Source organism: Aegilops tauschii, chromosome 1 (assembly GCF_002575655.3).
Source record: "Aegilops tauschii subsp. strangulata cultivar AL8/78 chromosome 1, Aet v6.0, whole genome shotgun sequence".
Taxonomy (NCBI): Eukaryota; Viridiplantae; Streptophyta; class Magnoliopsida; order Poales; family Poaceae; genus Aegilops; species Aegilops tauschii.
Genome location: NC_053035.3, coordinates 290,999,076 through 291,014,670, shown reverse-complemented (window position 1 = coordinate 291,014,670; position 15,595 = coordinate 290,999,076). Strand labels below are relative to the sequence as shown.

The window sequence follows — 15,595 nt, the reverse complement described above, 5'->3', positions numbered from 1 at the left end:
TAGCGATGACTCTAGAAATTAGCAGTGCAAATCCACAATATTGAACCATTTGATGGACCCTATCAACGGATCACGTTTTTGTTACCTTGAAATTCAAAAGTTTAAAACTCATACACCATATAATAGTATAGATATAAATAATCACCCCGTAAAAAAAACTCATCATACTTCACATACGAGACTCGGTATTCTGCAGGGTGTAAGATAACATGAACAATTTCAAACGAATCACTCTCGCACATTGGAGAAAATCGCAAGATCTTCAGCGATGCAGCCCAGGTCTATGATTCTGGTGTGCTCCATCCTCCCTTAGTAGTAGAAAAATATATGAAAACATAAAGTGTTAGAGCAACTCCAATGGGGTGACCCATTTCATTTGCGGCCGTCCGTTTGGGTCGGTGCGGACAGAAAAGTCGGCCCAACGCGCCGACCCAAATGAACGCGCGTCCGCTTTCGTCCGCCTGCCGACCCATTTCCGGCCCATTTTTGAGCCGGATTTGCGTCGGCGCGGACACAAGATGAACGCGCGCTTGCCCTCTTTCCTCGCCGGGCCCGCTGGTCGGTGGCACATTGGCCTCTCCACATCAAACAACACACCCTCGCCCGCCTGCTTCGTCGCCGACGCCGCCGGCCATTTTTTCCGATAAAAAGATAGTTCTAGAATACATAGATAAAAGAAAAGACCAACTACTCGTCTCTTTCCGACTCCGACTCGGTAATGTCCTCCTCCGACGTCTGAATGTAGGCGTCAGCATGCTGCTCGTCTTCGAAGTCCCAACCCGACGTTTCTCGTAGCTTCAGTTTCAATTGAGCGGCCTGCTTCCGCGAACACTTGTCCTCCCGATAGGCGGCTCGCTCCGTCCTCCTCGCGTCCCTCTCCGTCCTCCTTTGTTTGTAGAACTGGCGCTCGTCGACGATGTCCTGCGGGAAGCGTTCGCGCCACACCACCATGGCTTCCACGTCCATCTCGGCAATGGCGAGGCGACGGTGCCGCCTCCGGTGGACACGACGATCCTCGTCGGTGAAAAGCCGCGGAAGAGGCGGGAGATCCTGCGCCTGCTGGCTCGACACGTCGGAAAAATTCATATCCCGACGAGGCCTCAGGAGGCGCCACGCTGCCGCGTCGTGCGCGCGAGCCGCCTCCTCTGCGGTGTCGAAGGTGCCGAGGATGAGGCGTTTCTCGGGAAACCAGATCTCGGAGGAGAAGGCGCCGGAGCGGCGCTCGCGGACTCCGCGAAAATGCGAAGCGCCCAGGCGGCGCATCGACATGGTGGCGCAGAGGTGGCGAGGCTAGTGAGAGGGGGCGAGACGAGTGGGCGGCGGACAGAGTGTGGAGGGAGCGCCTTCTTATAACGAGCGCCGGCCGCGGCGCGCGCTGGAGCGTCAAAACCAGCGCGCTAGGCCGCTTTTCTCCCCGCGCGCGAACCTTTCCTGCGCGCTGAAGTGCCAAAACCAGGGCGACGCCATGGCCGCTGGCATGATCTAAAGCGGGCAGGGTCATGAAATAGGTCGCCTTGTTGGGCGGACTGCCGACCCAAATCTAAAAAAGGGCGGACGGCGGGCGGGCGGCCGACCCAAACGGATAAAAAGCGGATAAAAAACGCTGTCCGTTTGGGTCGGCCCGTTGGAGTTGCTCTTATGGTATTCTAATGGGTTAAACTCACAATTAGTGGCCAAAATATGTGAAATTTAGGAAAATTTAGCTGTTTGTCCTGGTTGCTCGTCTTCTCGAGCTCCGCTTCCAGAAAAACCCCACGACGACGGCTCGCAACAACCTAGAACCCTCTCCATCCCTCACCCTCCCCCCCTCCGTCTCTTTCCGAGCAGCTACCGGAAGCGCACACGCCCGCCGGTGCACCCCATCAAGGAGCGCTTCCACAACGTCGCCGCCCGCCGGGATGGAGGCGGCGGCGGCCTCCGACGAAACCCTAGCCGCCGTCTTCGCCCAGCTTAAGCCCCACACAATCGCCCTCCTCGACGTCCTCCGCAGCCGCTCCCCCGCCTCCAATTCCGCCGCCGCCTCCTCCCTCCGCCCCATGGCCGCCTTCCTCCGCTCCGTCCCTGCCCCCGCCTTGCAGCCCTGCTTCGAGTACGTATACGCCCGCTCCTCTTCCCCCGTACGCCCCGCTGCTCGAGGAAAATATGCTCTCCTTATATTGTGTGCGTGTGTCTTTGATTTGTGATCTAATCTTGGTGCCCTGTCCTTTTATCTAGCTATACGGCGTTTCCATTGCTCATGCTCCTAGATGCAGCGGTGCAGTGCAGGAAGGAAGGCAAGGCAGCAAGGCAGGGTGTCGGGGAGCTCGACATCACCGATGCCATCGCCGAAGGCGGGCTCGCTTGCCTTGAGTTGCTCCTCACCAAGTGCCGTCTCACCTCGCTCAATCAGGTGATTAATTCCCCTAAGCCATGATTCTGCAGTGTAGTCTAGTCTCTAGCAACCTAACTAGAACCTGTTAAGTAGCTGCTTACTAGAACTTGAGTATGGAAATTTATTTTTCAACCACTAACTATAGCCATATGGTACGAAGCATCTCCACACTTTTAAGCGCACATTGGGTAGATCATGTGGGTTATTTTCTGTTGGCGAATCTACCAAGTTTTTCACACATGTTATATAGTTTTGTTTGGCATGCTAGATGGTCGCGTTGCTGAAAAAGTTGACATCTGGGGCAGTACTTTCACCTTCGGAGGCTTCTGAAGAATTCCGCCTAGGCATCCTAAGATGCTTCAGAGCCATGATTCTGCAGCTGCAGTCATGCTCGGCTAAGTCCTGTTCGTGTAATCAAGCAACTGTATTACCCACGACCCCAATCATTCAAAGTTCGGAAATTGGTAGTGTGGTTCACCCAAAGCATTCTGCAAAACCAGAGGAGTGCTTGCTTGCATTCCTCCGATCGGAAAATGCTTCACCTGCTGTCGGACATTGGCTTTCACTTCTTCTACAGGTATAGTGTTTATTCCTGAACATATGTATAGACACACTTCTTTTCGCCGTTACTTTTCTTTTTGTTTATATAGTGCCTTTGCCACCCAGTTATTCTTTATTTTCCCACAAAAAACTATTCTATTATTTGTGCACACATGTTCTTTTAGATGTAATAACCATGTGTTAGTAAGACGGAACTAATTTGGTTCATTTCATATGGAAGTCATCAGAATTTGAGGCATCAAGAGGTCACCGTGGCAGCGCAGGTATTAGAAAGGAATCATTGCTCGCATTGCGCGTTCTTATTGCCAAGGTGAGATGTTCTGTGTGACAGCAGTGGCTTGCTAGATGAGATGCTTCTACTATTTTCAGTCAGAAATTCTTAATCGTTTATTAACTAAAACTCTGCCTTGCTAGTATTTAATCCCCCTCCCCTCACCTCCAAAAAAGACCTACGACAACAACATTATTTCATAAAAAGATAAAATTACAAGAAATGAGGCAATGTTACATGGTTCGCTGTCGCATTGACATATTACTCTGGGTAATGATTTTTACTCATTTGAAGCAAAAAGGGATGGGATATACAAGACATACTTAAATATCCTAGATGATTTAAATACCGAGCGGCCAGCGGTACTCTGATTGCAACAGTAAAAGTTGGTGTCATCTTTAGGTTTGGCATATCTGTATCTTTCCTGTAGGCATGATTCCTCTTTGCATAGAAGCATGGTTGAATCGTTTTTAATTATTTTGAGCGTGGCTTCTGGTGAGATTTTTCTTAATTATGTTCACTAGTAAAAGTTGTCTTTCTTCTTTAGGTAGGTTCTGCTGATGCACTTGCCTTTTTCCTTCCTGGTATCGTCAGTCGTCTTGGAAAGCTTCTCTACACATCGAAGACAATGATTAGCGGCGCTGCTGGGAGTGCTTTGAGCATTGAGCAAGCCATTCTTGGATTGACTGAGGCTTTGATGATAGTCCTATGTGACAAGGAAAATTTCAGTGCACTTGATATTCCTAGTGACAATAGTTCTGCCCAATGTTCTGGTGGCAGTGGTTCTAGTGACCATGTATTGCAGAAGCTTCGCCAGTTGCCAACCAAAACGTTTTCTGAACAGACAGGCAATTCTGAAACTACAGAAGACACTACCTCTGATGTCAGTAATAACTCTGCTGATAGAAGAGCACTGCATGTAAAACGCACAAGAAAATGGCTCGAGGAAACAGCAACTAATGTTGGCAAATTGTTTACAGAGACATTTCCACATGTATATTTACCTCCCTCCCCACTGCGCGTTATTTTATAAATTAGCATCCTTCTAAGTCATCTTAATATTGTATCCTTCTTGCAGCTTTCTGTTCACTCATCTGAGAAAGTAAGGAGGTCAATGGTTATTGGTTTAAGGGGGCTGTTGTCTAGTTGCAGCGTCACATTAATGAGAAGCAAGATGTTACTTGTGGTAAGTTTGTAAATTCTTATTTTTCGACTTGTGGAAAGCATAAGAAAATGTTAGTTATGCAGTTATGCTCACATGGTCTACAACTTTGCCATCAATATGCAGCATGTCTTTTATGTTTTGAAATTCATTCACTATGCATTCATACTTTTGGCCCAGCCACCCTGCAAAAAAGAAAGAGGAAAATCTTTGGCTCAGCCAGCATCTTCACATACTTGCCTGGAATCTCTATTAACTTCTAACTCCACATCGTTAATTGCAGGAGTGCTTATGTGTTCTAGCATGTGATGATGCAGCAACTGTGTCTGAGGCTGCACAAGATTCTCTTGATTATCTTTTCATGAAGGGTCAACATTTTCTATCAGGAAATGAGGTTTCTGATATATTTACCAGGTTTGTGTTATTTTTTCTTGAAACAACACAGTTTACATTGTGAGAAAGTTCTCAACTTTTTTGCATGCAAGACAGGCTGCTTGAAAAGTTACCGCAAGTGGTACTTGGAAGCGAGGAGATCACTGCCCTTTCTCATGCCAGGAAACTGTTGGCTCTAACTTTCTATGCCGGCCCTCAGTTTCTGATAAATCACCTTCATCGCTCTCCTGTAAGTAACTTACAATTCCTCTCTTTAGATCAACAGCTCTTCAGTTGACTTTTGACTTGATTTTTATTGCACTGGCAGGTTGTTGCTGCTCGCTTCTTTGATCGTTTGGGTTTATGCATTAGTCATAGCTCACAGTTTTCTGGTTCCATGGACAAGCTGATTGTATCAAAGCCACTATCTGTTGGATATCTGTATTCAGTTGCTGAGTTGAAGAATGGAGCCTATGTTAATGATACAAGTCACAGTTCTCACTCTCAGTATGCCACATCTTCATCTGCAGGCCCAAAAATATCTGTTATTGGGGACAATGGTTTGCCAAATGCAGTAAATGGTACAGTTGAATATGAGCTCCCCCATGTACCTTCATGGTTTGTTCATGCAAGTAGCCAGAGGCTATACTTCGCTCTGGCAGGAATCATAAGGCTGGTTGGTCTTTCAACAGTTTCAGGTAATTTGTCAACTACTTTGAATGCTTGCCACACTTATGATTTAGGAGCTGTCCTGTTTGTTGCCTTTTACAGCGATGCAATTTATTAGACTGAAATTTTGACCTGTTATGTTTTGTTGCTTGTGATGATGGTAGGGCAAGGAACCAGTGCATCTTTATCTGTTTTTGTTGATATTCTACTCAATCAGTTCCGGAGGTTAAGCACTGAGCTGCGCGCTGAAGACACTCACAGATATGGTGTGCAGAGGTGGTGCATGAAGAGTGATTCTGGACAAAAACTGCGCCAGGCAAGCTCTGCTGTTTGCATGCTCAATGAGCTCATATATGGTCTGTCAGATCAGTCTCTCTGTGTGTGTTTGCAATTATTCAACAAGAGTTCAGCACAAGTGATAAGGGTACCTGGTCAAAATGACCACTTAACTTCAAGTGGTCAACGTACCGGAGTAAGAGAAGTTTGGAAGATAAGTGAGCGAATGTACACTAAAGATGATATTATTCACTGTATTGGTAGTATACTACACGAGTACATGTCTCCGGAAATGTGGGATCTTCCAACAGAACAGAACTCTGAGCTATGCCTAGCAGAACTTAATGTTCCAATGCATTTCTTCCGTGATACAACCGCACTACAACAAGTAATTATGCATTGCTGCAATTCTTCAATAGTTTTTTAAAGCATTATTTTCTTGTTCCAGTTTTAACTGTATTTCAACTTTTGTTCTTCTCCATCAGGTAATGCTTGACGGGATTGGGGTCTTTGGTATTATTCTTGGTCAAGATTTTGCACACAGTGGGTTTATGCACTCTTCACTTTATCTTCTACTCCGGAAACTTATCAGCTCAAGTGCGCAGATTAGAATTGCGTCAGATGCTGTCTTAAGAACACTTGCTGCCGCTGGTGGTTACTCTACGGTAATTGATGACCTTAGTTCATGCAAAATTCTTTTACTGTCATCATCGGAATTACCGTTTATGTTTTTCTTTCTGTGCAGGTTGGCCAATTCGTTGTGGCGAATGCAGATTACATTGTTGACTCTCTTTGTAGACAATTGCGCCATCTAGACCTCAACCCCCACGTCCCTGATATTCTCGCTTCCATGCTGTGTTACATTGGTGCTTCTCGTGACATTTTACCATTTTTGGAAGAACCGGTATGATAGGGATGGTTATGAATCTTCCCCATTTCATTTTTTTTACATGGTTAAGTGCTTTTGTACCCTTCATATAACAAGCTGCCTTGTAAAGCATCAGTTGCCAATTAGTCAAACCAATTACACTTTATGGCTTTCGAAGTTTGAGCACTTATCCTTCTGAGATCACTTCCCTTTTTGATTATCCCAAGAGGATATGATGATGCATGGGGAAGTAAAGGACAAATGATGCCCTTTGATCAAAACGAGACATGATTATTTTTTAAGTTTTGAAGCCAGTTTCATATGTTAATTTTTATTGCAATGCATGTAATACTTACAGATGCGGGCAGTTTCTTCAGAGCTGGAGGTTCTTGGTAGGCATGATCATCCCCATCTAACTGTTCCATTTCTGAAGGTATTATGATATACAGTTACAAAATTTGATATCATGTGATGGCCGCTCGGTTGTTCTACTAAATGGGTATTCGCTTATAGCGCGTGTGCATGGTGCTGGCTGGGATTTCAAATTTCAGTTACTGATTTTACCATTTTAATTTTTAACTATCACGTGCAATTGGTAAGGTTTTATTGTATATCTGTTAAGGCTGTTCATCAGCGGTTTTCAAAGCCTGTTTAAACAGTGCAGGGCAGTGCATGCAGTTGATGGTGTCTTTTGGCACTGGCCTGGTTTTGTGCACTGTTTTCAGTTTTGACCCAACGGGTCAATGAACAGACATAGGCACATAGCTTTCACGCCTTGTCTTATATCTTGGATGAGGGTTTGATAGTCTACCTATGGTTTTTGCCATGCTGATTATTGAGTATGCAAGTTAAGAGTGCAGTGACAATAGTACACAGATACATTGTCTGTTCTGATTGGCCTACCATCTAATTTCTTAGGAGGTGATCGTGGTTCAATGTCAAATAAAGTGTGGTACAAAGCGACTAGTAGTGCTATTTTGTCTGTATTAGCATCCAAGTGGCGAAATTAGTTGGAAAATGACATCTCTATGTTTTTTTTTCTTCTGATAAAATATATGCACGTGTTTGAACTGGTGAAGTCTACACATTTTGTACAGAACTCTGTACAATTAAAGCCCAATTGTTGATTTGTCTCTGATTCTCTTGTATTAATGTTGTGCTCATTGGTGCATTCAGAATTCTGGACCACCTACTTGTTATTCATCTCTTTCTCTGGTCATGTTTTGCTTGTGCACTAATACATGTTTCACTGAGCAAGTTCTTCCTTTTTTGGTTTCTCTAGGCAGTCTTTGAGATCGCCAAGGCATGTACTCATGAATCTATTAGCTTACCAGATGAGGTGCAATCATTTTCTGTGAAGGTCAGATCAGAGCATCAAGCAGTCGAAAGTTTGATAGAGAAGAGAAGAGAAACCAGCGTAATGCCTGGTAATGCTTGACAGGACCCAATTTTGTTTTTCTACAGCAGTTAGTTTGGATTGTAGCACCATCATATTCCCCAGAAAATATGGTTTAGAGTTCATTTATTCATGAAGTCTTATTCACATAGTTGCTTTCTCATAACCTGTTTTTGATTGCATCAGGTACAGTGGGTGTTGATGCCCAGCCTGATTTTCTGAGCTTGGAATATTGGGAGGATTTACTTTGCAATCTGAATGATATGAGAAAATACAGGAGAATAGTTGCATCTCTTGCTGGGTCTTGCTTATCAGCTGCCACCCCACTTCTCTCCTCGACCAAGGAAGCAGCATGTCTTGTGGCCCTAGACATCGTGGAGGTATTTCTTTCTGTCTGATAATTATGCAACAGTGTATTGTGATAAGCGCAAGTTCTGATCCCATTTCATAGGATATTTCACTTGCGGGGTCATTTATAGGTTTCTTTATTTTACCTGCTTTGCTGGCCATTTTGTTTTGGCAATAGCTTTTGGCCATCTTTTGGCATCCTTCATACTGGTCTTCTATTTGGTACAATAACTTGAGCTAGCTCTTGTCTATTCTGTATCTCGAGGAATGCAAATTCTACGTATAAAACCAGGGAGGAGGTTTCCTATAATGTGGTTGTGTACTTGTATGTCGCATATGGCTGTTTTCATTTGCTTTCAGTGTTAATAGTACTAACTAAGCTATTATATCACCTCATTTAACAGATTTAGCAAACCTGATACCCTTTACTTGGCAGCATAGCTCTTAGATGTCATTCTGTTGTGACTTAATGTTGAATAAAGTAAAAATTTCAGCCATTCATTGACAAACAACGGTTGCTTCATCCTGACAATTAAGTTCTCTGGCATTTCTTGTCACAGTAAAATTATTCTTTGCCATCTGCAGAATGCTGTTGTATCTATTGCTAAGGTTGAGGATGCGTATAAGTGTGAAAATGAAACCAAAGCTGTTATCAAGGAGGCAGTCCAGCAATTGTCCTTGGATGAACTTCTTGATGATATGGACACTGCTGAAGATGTTGATGGGAATAGACTACTCCCAGCTATGAACAAACTATGGCCATACCTGGTTATCTGTCTTAAGAACAAGATCTCAATGGTGCAGTTTCTTCACATCTGATATTTTTGCATCGTGTAAATTATTGTTCTCTTGGTACTTGCTTCTTTGGTTTTTTAGAATAAATGCTTACATGAAATGTTTACTTTTTAGCTTCCTATAAATTATATCACACTTCAGTGGTAATATTTCATTTCTCACCATCATGAAATCATGGTGTACTTCTATACATCATCCAATCAATGAGCTACATATTCTGTTGACTAGAATCAGATATAGAGCATTGTTGCCCATGTCACATCTAAGTTCAGCATCTTCTTTTACCATTTGCTTTCTTGGATCCAAAGGGCTTCTACAGCTACTTTAGAATCCAAATATTAAGTGTGAATATGATCAAACCCAAATTTCATTCCAATATTGCACATGTTGTCCTCATCCAGTAACCTCGCTTCTCAAGTGACACCTACTCTTTTTGTATCTTGTTTGATGACCTGCCATATTTTGGTTCGTCCATCTATAATCCCGCTCCTCTATGAGATCAACTTTGCTTCTGAAGTAAAACTGACCACAACTATATTCTGAAGAACATGTGCCACCAGATTTTTTATCTGTGCTCCAGAGGATATGTGTTGATTCTTAATGCAGATGAATAGTTCATATTATTTACATAAGTGAACAATATGCCCCGAACATCACCTCAGTTCAATGAATGATGTTGCACTTGCACCGATTTAACTTAGAGCAACACTCTTGATTCTTCATACTAGTACATTACCTCTTTTTTTGCCTTCATTGAATGCTGATTCATTTACAATTTGGTAGTCATGGAACATATGCTCTCCAACTGACCAAAACATAAAATTCCAATTCACTGCATGAAATAATCTGCAATATTGGTTTGTACATTTAGTACCTAGTACAGAATTTGTTGGCTTGGATATGGAATCTCTGATCACCTACTTAAATTTCAAATTTACTTTTGGCACGATAAGATTGAGTCTATGAGGTGCCAGACTGGATAAGTTTCAGTTACCTGTTTCTCTGTTCCCAGTCTTACTGTAAAATATGTGAGTTCTATATGATGCCTACTCTCACCGGAATAAGGTTTTTGCAGCCTATTGTCAGAAGATGCACAGAAGTTTTAGGCAGAATCATTCAAATATCGGGTGGTAATTTTTTTGTACGCCGGTTTCATAAGGATGGATATATTATTTGGAGGTTACTGGCCCTGTCTCCATTCCGACGGAAAACACTGTCATCGATGGATGAAAAAGCAATTATTTTACCATATAGGAATACCTCACTTACCTCAGAGGAACCTATGGCTGAGATATCCAGCCAAAAGATTCAGATTGCAGTCTTGGACATGATCACTGAAATATCTTCCCACAAAAGGAGTGCTATTGCATTGGAAAGTGTGTTGAAGAAGATCTGTGGTCTTGTGGTAGGGATTGCTTATAGTGGTTTGATAGGTTTGCGAGAAGCTGCTATAAGGGCATTGACTGGACTGACCTGTATGGATGCTGACCTCGTGTGGCTTCTTCTGGCAGATGTGTATCATTCACTGAACCAAAGGGATATGCCCTTACCACCTATTCAAGATCTGGTGGACTTATGTGATCTTTTGCCCCCTCCAATGTCCTCAAAAGAGTACCTCTTTGTGCAGTATGGTGGTGAGGGTGTTAGATATGATATAGACCCTTCATCTGTGCATGAGGTGTTCAAAAAGATGCAGGACACAGTTTTCAAATGATAGCAGGCAAACCACAAAGCTTTGTCAGTTGGATTCTTGTCTTGTGAATTTACTGTTGGCACATTTATATATTTGAAAGGTCTGCCATGTATCCTAGGTGTGTTGAATCCATGGTGCGGTATCTACACATTGGAGAGGACATTGTGTCTCACTCTCATGCTGAGGTTAGTCATGAAAGTTCTCTTCGCCTTCACCCTTTTCTCTCTGTAATTGCATGCAAATAAATGTTTCTTAAATGATTAAATTTGGAAAGCACCTGGTTGAACAAGAGAACAGAAAATATCAAAGGCTAACACTCACTATGTGTCTTAGCACTATGTAAACTGTTACTGTACTTAATAAATCAGGGGAGAACTCCTTTAACTAAAATGAAGTATTATGGAAACTGTTTAAGAGCTACATTATATTTTCCGATGTGTTTTCACTCGAATTTGGAATCACAGGTTGGTGCTTAGTGAAATAGTTCCATCGCTACTTCAAAATATCTTATACTTCTGCTGCTGGACTGCTGGCACTTGTGGTTTCTTGCTAAACATTAACACATCAATGTTAGGAAGAACACACCTAAAAAATGTTGGGAGAAAGAGGATATATTTATATAACACAGTTCCATGTTATTTTCCCCATATCTGAATGGTACCCGTTAAGGTAGGTTAGTCACAGGCATGCACATCACAAGATTAACTATTTATTTCGACAGCACGCTTATCATGTTGGAGATGGTATGCTTTCTAGAGTATATAATTGAATCTACAGTGTTGGTGTTATGGTCTAGACATGAACAACAGAAATGAATTATGGATGGCCACTTCCCTCTCACAGTATATGCATTTGAGCCAGTGCATCTGTACGTGATGGGTAACCTATGTTTTTATAATGCAGAAACCATGATGATGAAGAGTGAACTCAAGTACAAGGAAACTTTCTTGTTGTGTAAGCAGACGAAAAATGTGATCCGAGTTAGGTGTGCGATGTGGGCTGCGTTTTTGTATCTTCAAGTCAACCGATAAATGGAGGCAACCACTTGCGACTTAGAATTGTTGTAACATAACAACAGTACCAATTTTTCCTGGCACATTACTAAATCTGCTGGCGCTAATTCACTTCTTTTTAATAGATAGGCAAGATTGTTGTTCCGACGGCGACGCCATTTTCGTCCACAGTTTTTTCACAGGGAGATGCCTCTGCTCTGTAATTATGTAGTCTACTAGAGAGAAAAGTTGGAGATTACAGGCTTCTGTTTTTTTAGAATGTTCTCTAGGAGATGGTTATATCTGCCTGATACACATCTTATTTGCTGAGAAGCGTTGTCTTGCTGCCATATTCTCAGTTCTGCATTTGAAGCATGACAGGTGTCAGTTAATGTAGATGTACTGCCATTTTCCCAGTTCTGTATTTGAAGCGTGACAGGTCTCAGTTGTTAATGTAGATGTACCTTAAGCAAGCTCTCGTACTGAAGGAACAGTTGATCGCTTGAGTTTGATTCCCTTGCATTTTGTATGAAATGTATCTAGCGATGCAAATTTGTGAACCTCAGGTACCCTCCCATATTCCTTAGTTAAATCAAATGAACTAAATTAAAAAAAATCATGTCTTCTGAAAATTTAGTTTGATTGAACTAAAGAGGATCAGAGGGTATCCTGTTTGAACCCGGACTCAGAAGCAATAATTGAATCCAGAATCTGGCATGCAATCCATGTCATGGTGCTCAGGATTTTGCTTCCATGTCACGGTTCTCAGGTAATTTTGGTTTAGTTGCCTGAGCTGCGGAGCTGAAAATACTCTTATGATAAAGTAATGTGCACATTCCTTTTTAATAATACAAAAGATGTACACTAGTTACCAGGGAGAAAAAAGTGTATGGAGACTGCATACTGACAATATTTAGTTGATTCTGCCAGACTCTAGAAAACCACCAGAAAATTGTGTATCAAAGAGGGAGAAGAATGCCCCGTTGTAGGCTTGTAGCTGTGGTTTTCAACCTTGCAGATATGAATAATGACACCTATTACACATGTACAGTTAATCTAGTAAAGGGCTCCCCTCTTTGGCAAGAATAAACACGCCGCCTCCATCGCCTTTTGAAATCCTCAAGTCTTTGTCCAGGTAGGTTGTCAAAAGCCATGACTTGGCCTTGTTGTCCCCAGGAATCGGTACCTTGAGGGGTGGCTGCCCAGAGATGGACCCTGCAATGCTAGCAAATGCTCGCTGCAAAGGCTCCAGCAGCTCCTTAACAGTCCCCAGGCTGAACTTCTGCCCGAATATGGCGATCTGTTCAGGTAGATTTACCGATGATGATATCTCAGGAGGCTGGAAGCTCCCCTCTTTGAATTGGACCTTCATGAGAACAAGTAATGTGTCAGTTTGGCATATCTATGTTATCAAGGACCGCTTACATACATGGTAAAGGGCAACTTGTATTCTTTTAACTGATGAAACATCCAAGAAATCTTTTAATAACCATGATGTGCACCTCAAATATTTGGTATGAGAGATTTGCTAGGAGAATGACAGGTGTGGCAATACCGGTATCAAATGCGTCTGTTGAAGCCATGCTAGATTATATATCTTAGTCTAGCACAACACAAAGGGGTCTCTCCCTAATTTGCTAATTTGCATTCCATATTTCTTAAAAATAGCAAGTAGATGTAACTAGCGAAATGGTTTGACGAAGGGGGCTACACACTATCTGGATTTCATAATACAAAGTGTTTTAAAATAACATTGATGAGAAGCAAATGTAACTAGCGAAATGATTTAATGATACAAAATGTTCTATTTGTAATTGAAGAAGCAAATTAACTGTTGCACATGACATGTCTGGAAAGCTGAAATAACCAATGCAGCATAAACTGAGACTAGCATACCATTGACGAGAAGCAGGTCTATACCTCTATCCTTGATGGAGTTTGGACTTCAAAAGAAGCAGTTGCGCTGAATGAAAACGAAGCAAATGGAGTCGAAATAGTTGAAGCATTAATTATCGTCATGCTTCTCGAGTCAATTTCTTGGGATATCTTATCAACTCTGGTGAATGGTGTTGCCCCGGCAAGCAGAATCGGTAGAAGCTCAGAATATGCTGTATACCTGAAAGTCAACGAGCATGCACAATTAAGTAGGTACAAGTAACTGACTGGACCCCCTCAGTGCTAATGAGAATTCTAAGAGGGGGGAAATTGGTCGTCTGCTTTGGCAGAGCAACAACATTATAAGAAGTTGACTGCTTACACAGTTCGGCCTCCTTTGGCTTATAGGACTTCTGTAGGAATTGTATAAGATAGGGTTTTCAAAGGAAAAATTCCTTTGGAGCTCTTTGTTTTGTTGGAATGGATTCATTCGTATGTAGGATAGGAACCAATCCTTCACATTTCAAAGAAAAGTGACATTATCCTAGACTCAAATGGAAAAATTTCTATCCTATGCTTCAAATGACATCTCTTTCCCTATATGAATTGGGATACATGTATCTCGCTTCCTATGATTTTCCTATTCCTATAACATTCCTATCCTATTAACCAAAGGAGCCCTCAACTTAGAACACCCTTTGGTCAGAAGAACAACGGCAACAGCACGCAATCATTCAGTGGCTAAAATTCAAACAAAGCATTCCACTGACGATCGAAGTAGTGAGTACTAGCAAGTACTGATTGAGAGCAAGAAGTGGGAGGGCTCACAGGAGTATCCAGTTTCCGTCGAGCTCTGGCGCCTGGACGGGCGCGGACGTGGGATTGGCAGCCTCGAGCTGGGCCACGAGCTCCACGACCTCCCCCCTGACCTCGGAGGACGCCTTGAGGCCCAGGCCGGAGCCGTACACCGTGTCCACCAAGCACCGCTTCAGCTCCTCCCTCCCCTCGTCCTCCTTCGTAACCGGAGCCTCCTTCGCCTTGGGCGGCGTCGGCGTGGGCTCCCCGCCCCACTCGTCGTCGTTGGTAGGGGTGTCGGCGCCGGAGGGCTGCTCAGGCTCGGCCACCCCCGGCTCGCCCCACTCATCGGTGACGCCAGGGCGCGAGTTACCCGGCGCGGAAGCGGGCGGCTCGCGGCCCCACTCGTCATCGTCGACTGTAGGGTCGGGGATCTCGGCGTCGAGTGGGCTGCCTCCTACGGCGGTGCGTACGGGGAGGCGGAGGCGGCGCGGCCGCCTGACTCGGAGGCCACCGACGCGGAGACGCGCGGCGGCGGCGGGGTTGGGGGAGAGGAGTAGGAGGGACGCGTGGGAAGCGTGGCAGGAGGCGAAGAGGGGAGCCATGGATGAATGAATGAATGATTCCACTCCTCTTCTGTTGGCCTCTAGTCACTTGTGTGGGCGGGCGGGGAGGGGAGAGCCCAAGCAGCGATTTTCTTTCATTTACGAAATCGCCGCAGGAAAACCCTTAAAAATCGAGCCGTTTTTCTATTTGGTTTTTTCTCCCTGGAATACGAACTCCTGTATAAAGAATGGCGTGATATCCGCCTTTCTAGGCTCATCGAGGGCGAAGAAAGCCTCCTAACCGTCTATTGCCCGTTGGCTTGGGGAGAAGGCTCTCGGGACCGGGCAAAGGATGGTGGAGTATTCACCTTCCTAGGCTCGTCGAGGGCGAAGAGAACCTCCTAGCCGTCCATTGCCGGTTGGCTTGCGGCATGAGGCTCTTGGGGCGAGGCGAGCCGTCCGATCAACCCGGACGGCTGAATGACAGGTGGACCCTTGGCGTACGAATCGGTACAGTCGGTGTGCGTCCATGATGAGTGGACCGAGGATGCGCAATCGCTACAGTTGGGCGAAGAGAGCTTCCCAGTTGTCTGTTGCCGTGTGGCT

General features: G+C 44.1%; 3 protein-coding genes across 8 annotated transcripts; 1 reads left to right on the top strand and 2 right to left on the bottom strand.

Annotated features, from left to right (window-relative positions):
- Positions 1–687: 687 nt before the first annotated feature.
- Positions 688–1,269, bottom strand: LOC109782884 (uncharacterized). The gene has a single exon (XM_020341521.1). The coding sequence runs from the start codon at positions 1,267–1,269 to the stop codon at positions 688–690; it is 582 nt and encodes a 193-aa protein (XP_020197110.1).
- A 461-nt stretch (positions 1,270–1,730) lies between these two features.
- Positions 1,731–12,247, top strand: LOC109782882 (uncharacterized). Of its 6 annotated transcripts, none has more exons than XM_020341510.4 (18): positions 1,731–2,117; positions 2,215–2,389; positions 2,640–2,948; positions 3,153–3,242; positions 3,751–4,197; positions 4,282–4,389; positions 4,649–4,779; positions 4,855–4,987; positions 5,066–5,435; positions 5,571–6,070; positions 6,168–6,347; positions 6,428–6,586; positions 6,909–6,983; positions 7,833–7,977; positions 8,133–8,326; positions 8,880–9,092; positions 10,165–10,967; positions 11,686–12,247. In XM_020341510.4, exons 2-17 carry the CDS (start codon positions 2,237–2,239, stop codon positions 10,801–10,803), a joined length of 3,846 nt encoding a protein of 1,281 aa, XP_020197099.1. In that variant the 5' UTR covers positions 1,731–2,117; positions 2,215–2,236; the 3' UTR covers positions 10,804–10,967; positions 11,686–12,247. The 6 variants fall into 6 exon arrangements, with proteins under 6 accessions (XP_020197099.1, XP_020197096.1, XP_020197098.1 ...); XM_020341507.4 differs by having other exon boundaries at positions 1,736–2,089; XM_020341509.4 differs by having other exon boundaries at positions 1,737–2,089; positions 3,160–3,242; positions 3,798–4,197.
- Positions 12,248–12,593: 346 nt separating this feature from the next.
- Positions 12,594–15,163, bottom strand: LOC109782881 (probable plastid-lipid-associated protein 3, chloroplastic). Its single transcript, XM_020341506.4, has 3 exons — positions 14,478–15,163; positions 13,695–13,890; positions 12,594–13,140 (listed from the first exon to the last, which is right to left on the bottom strand). The coding sequence occupies exons 1-3, from the start codon at positions 15,047–15,049 to the stop codon at positions 12,826–12,828; spliced, it is 1,083 nt and encodes a 360-aa protein (XP_020197095.1). The 5' UTR covers positions 15,050–15,163; the 3' UTR covers positions 12,594–12,825.
- Positions 15,164–15,595: the final 432 nt, after the last annotated feature.

Coding starts and splice junctions, on each gene's coding strand:
- LOC109782884 (XM_020341521.1), bottom strand. CDS start 1,269: ATGTCGATGCGCCGCCTGGGCGCTTCGCATTTTCGCGGAGTCCGCGAG.
- LOC109782882 (XM_020341507.4), top strand. CDS start 1,899: ATGGAGGCGGCGGCGGCCTCCGACGAAACCCTAGCCGCCGTCTTCGCC. Junction 4,988..5,065: donor ATCACCTTCATCGCTCTCCT/GTAAGTAACTTA, acceptor TTGCACTGGCAG/GTTGTTGCTGCTCGCTTCTT. Junction 8,327..8,879: donor TGGCCCTAGACATCGTGGAG/GTATTTCTTTCT, acceptor TGCCATCTGCAG/AATGCTGTTGTATCTATTGC.
- LOC109782881 (XM_020341506.4), bottom strand. CDS start 15,049: ATGGCTCCCCTCTTCGCCTCCTGCCACGCTTCCCACGCGTCCCTCCTA. Junction 13,891..14,477: donor GACGGAAACTGGATACTCCT/GTGAGCCCTCCC, acceptor GTTGACTTTCAG/GTATACAGCATATTCTGAGC. Junction 13,141..13,694: donor AAACTCCATCAAGGATAGAG/GTATAGACCTGC, acceptor GTTCTCATGAAG/GTCCAATTCAAAGAGGGGAG.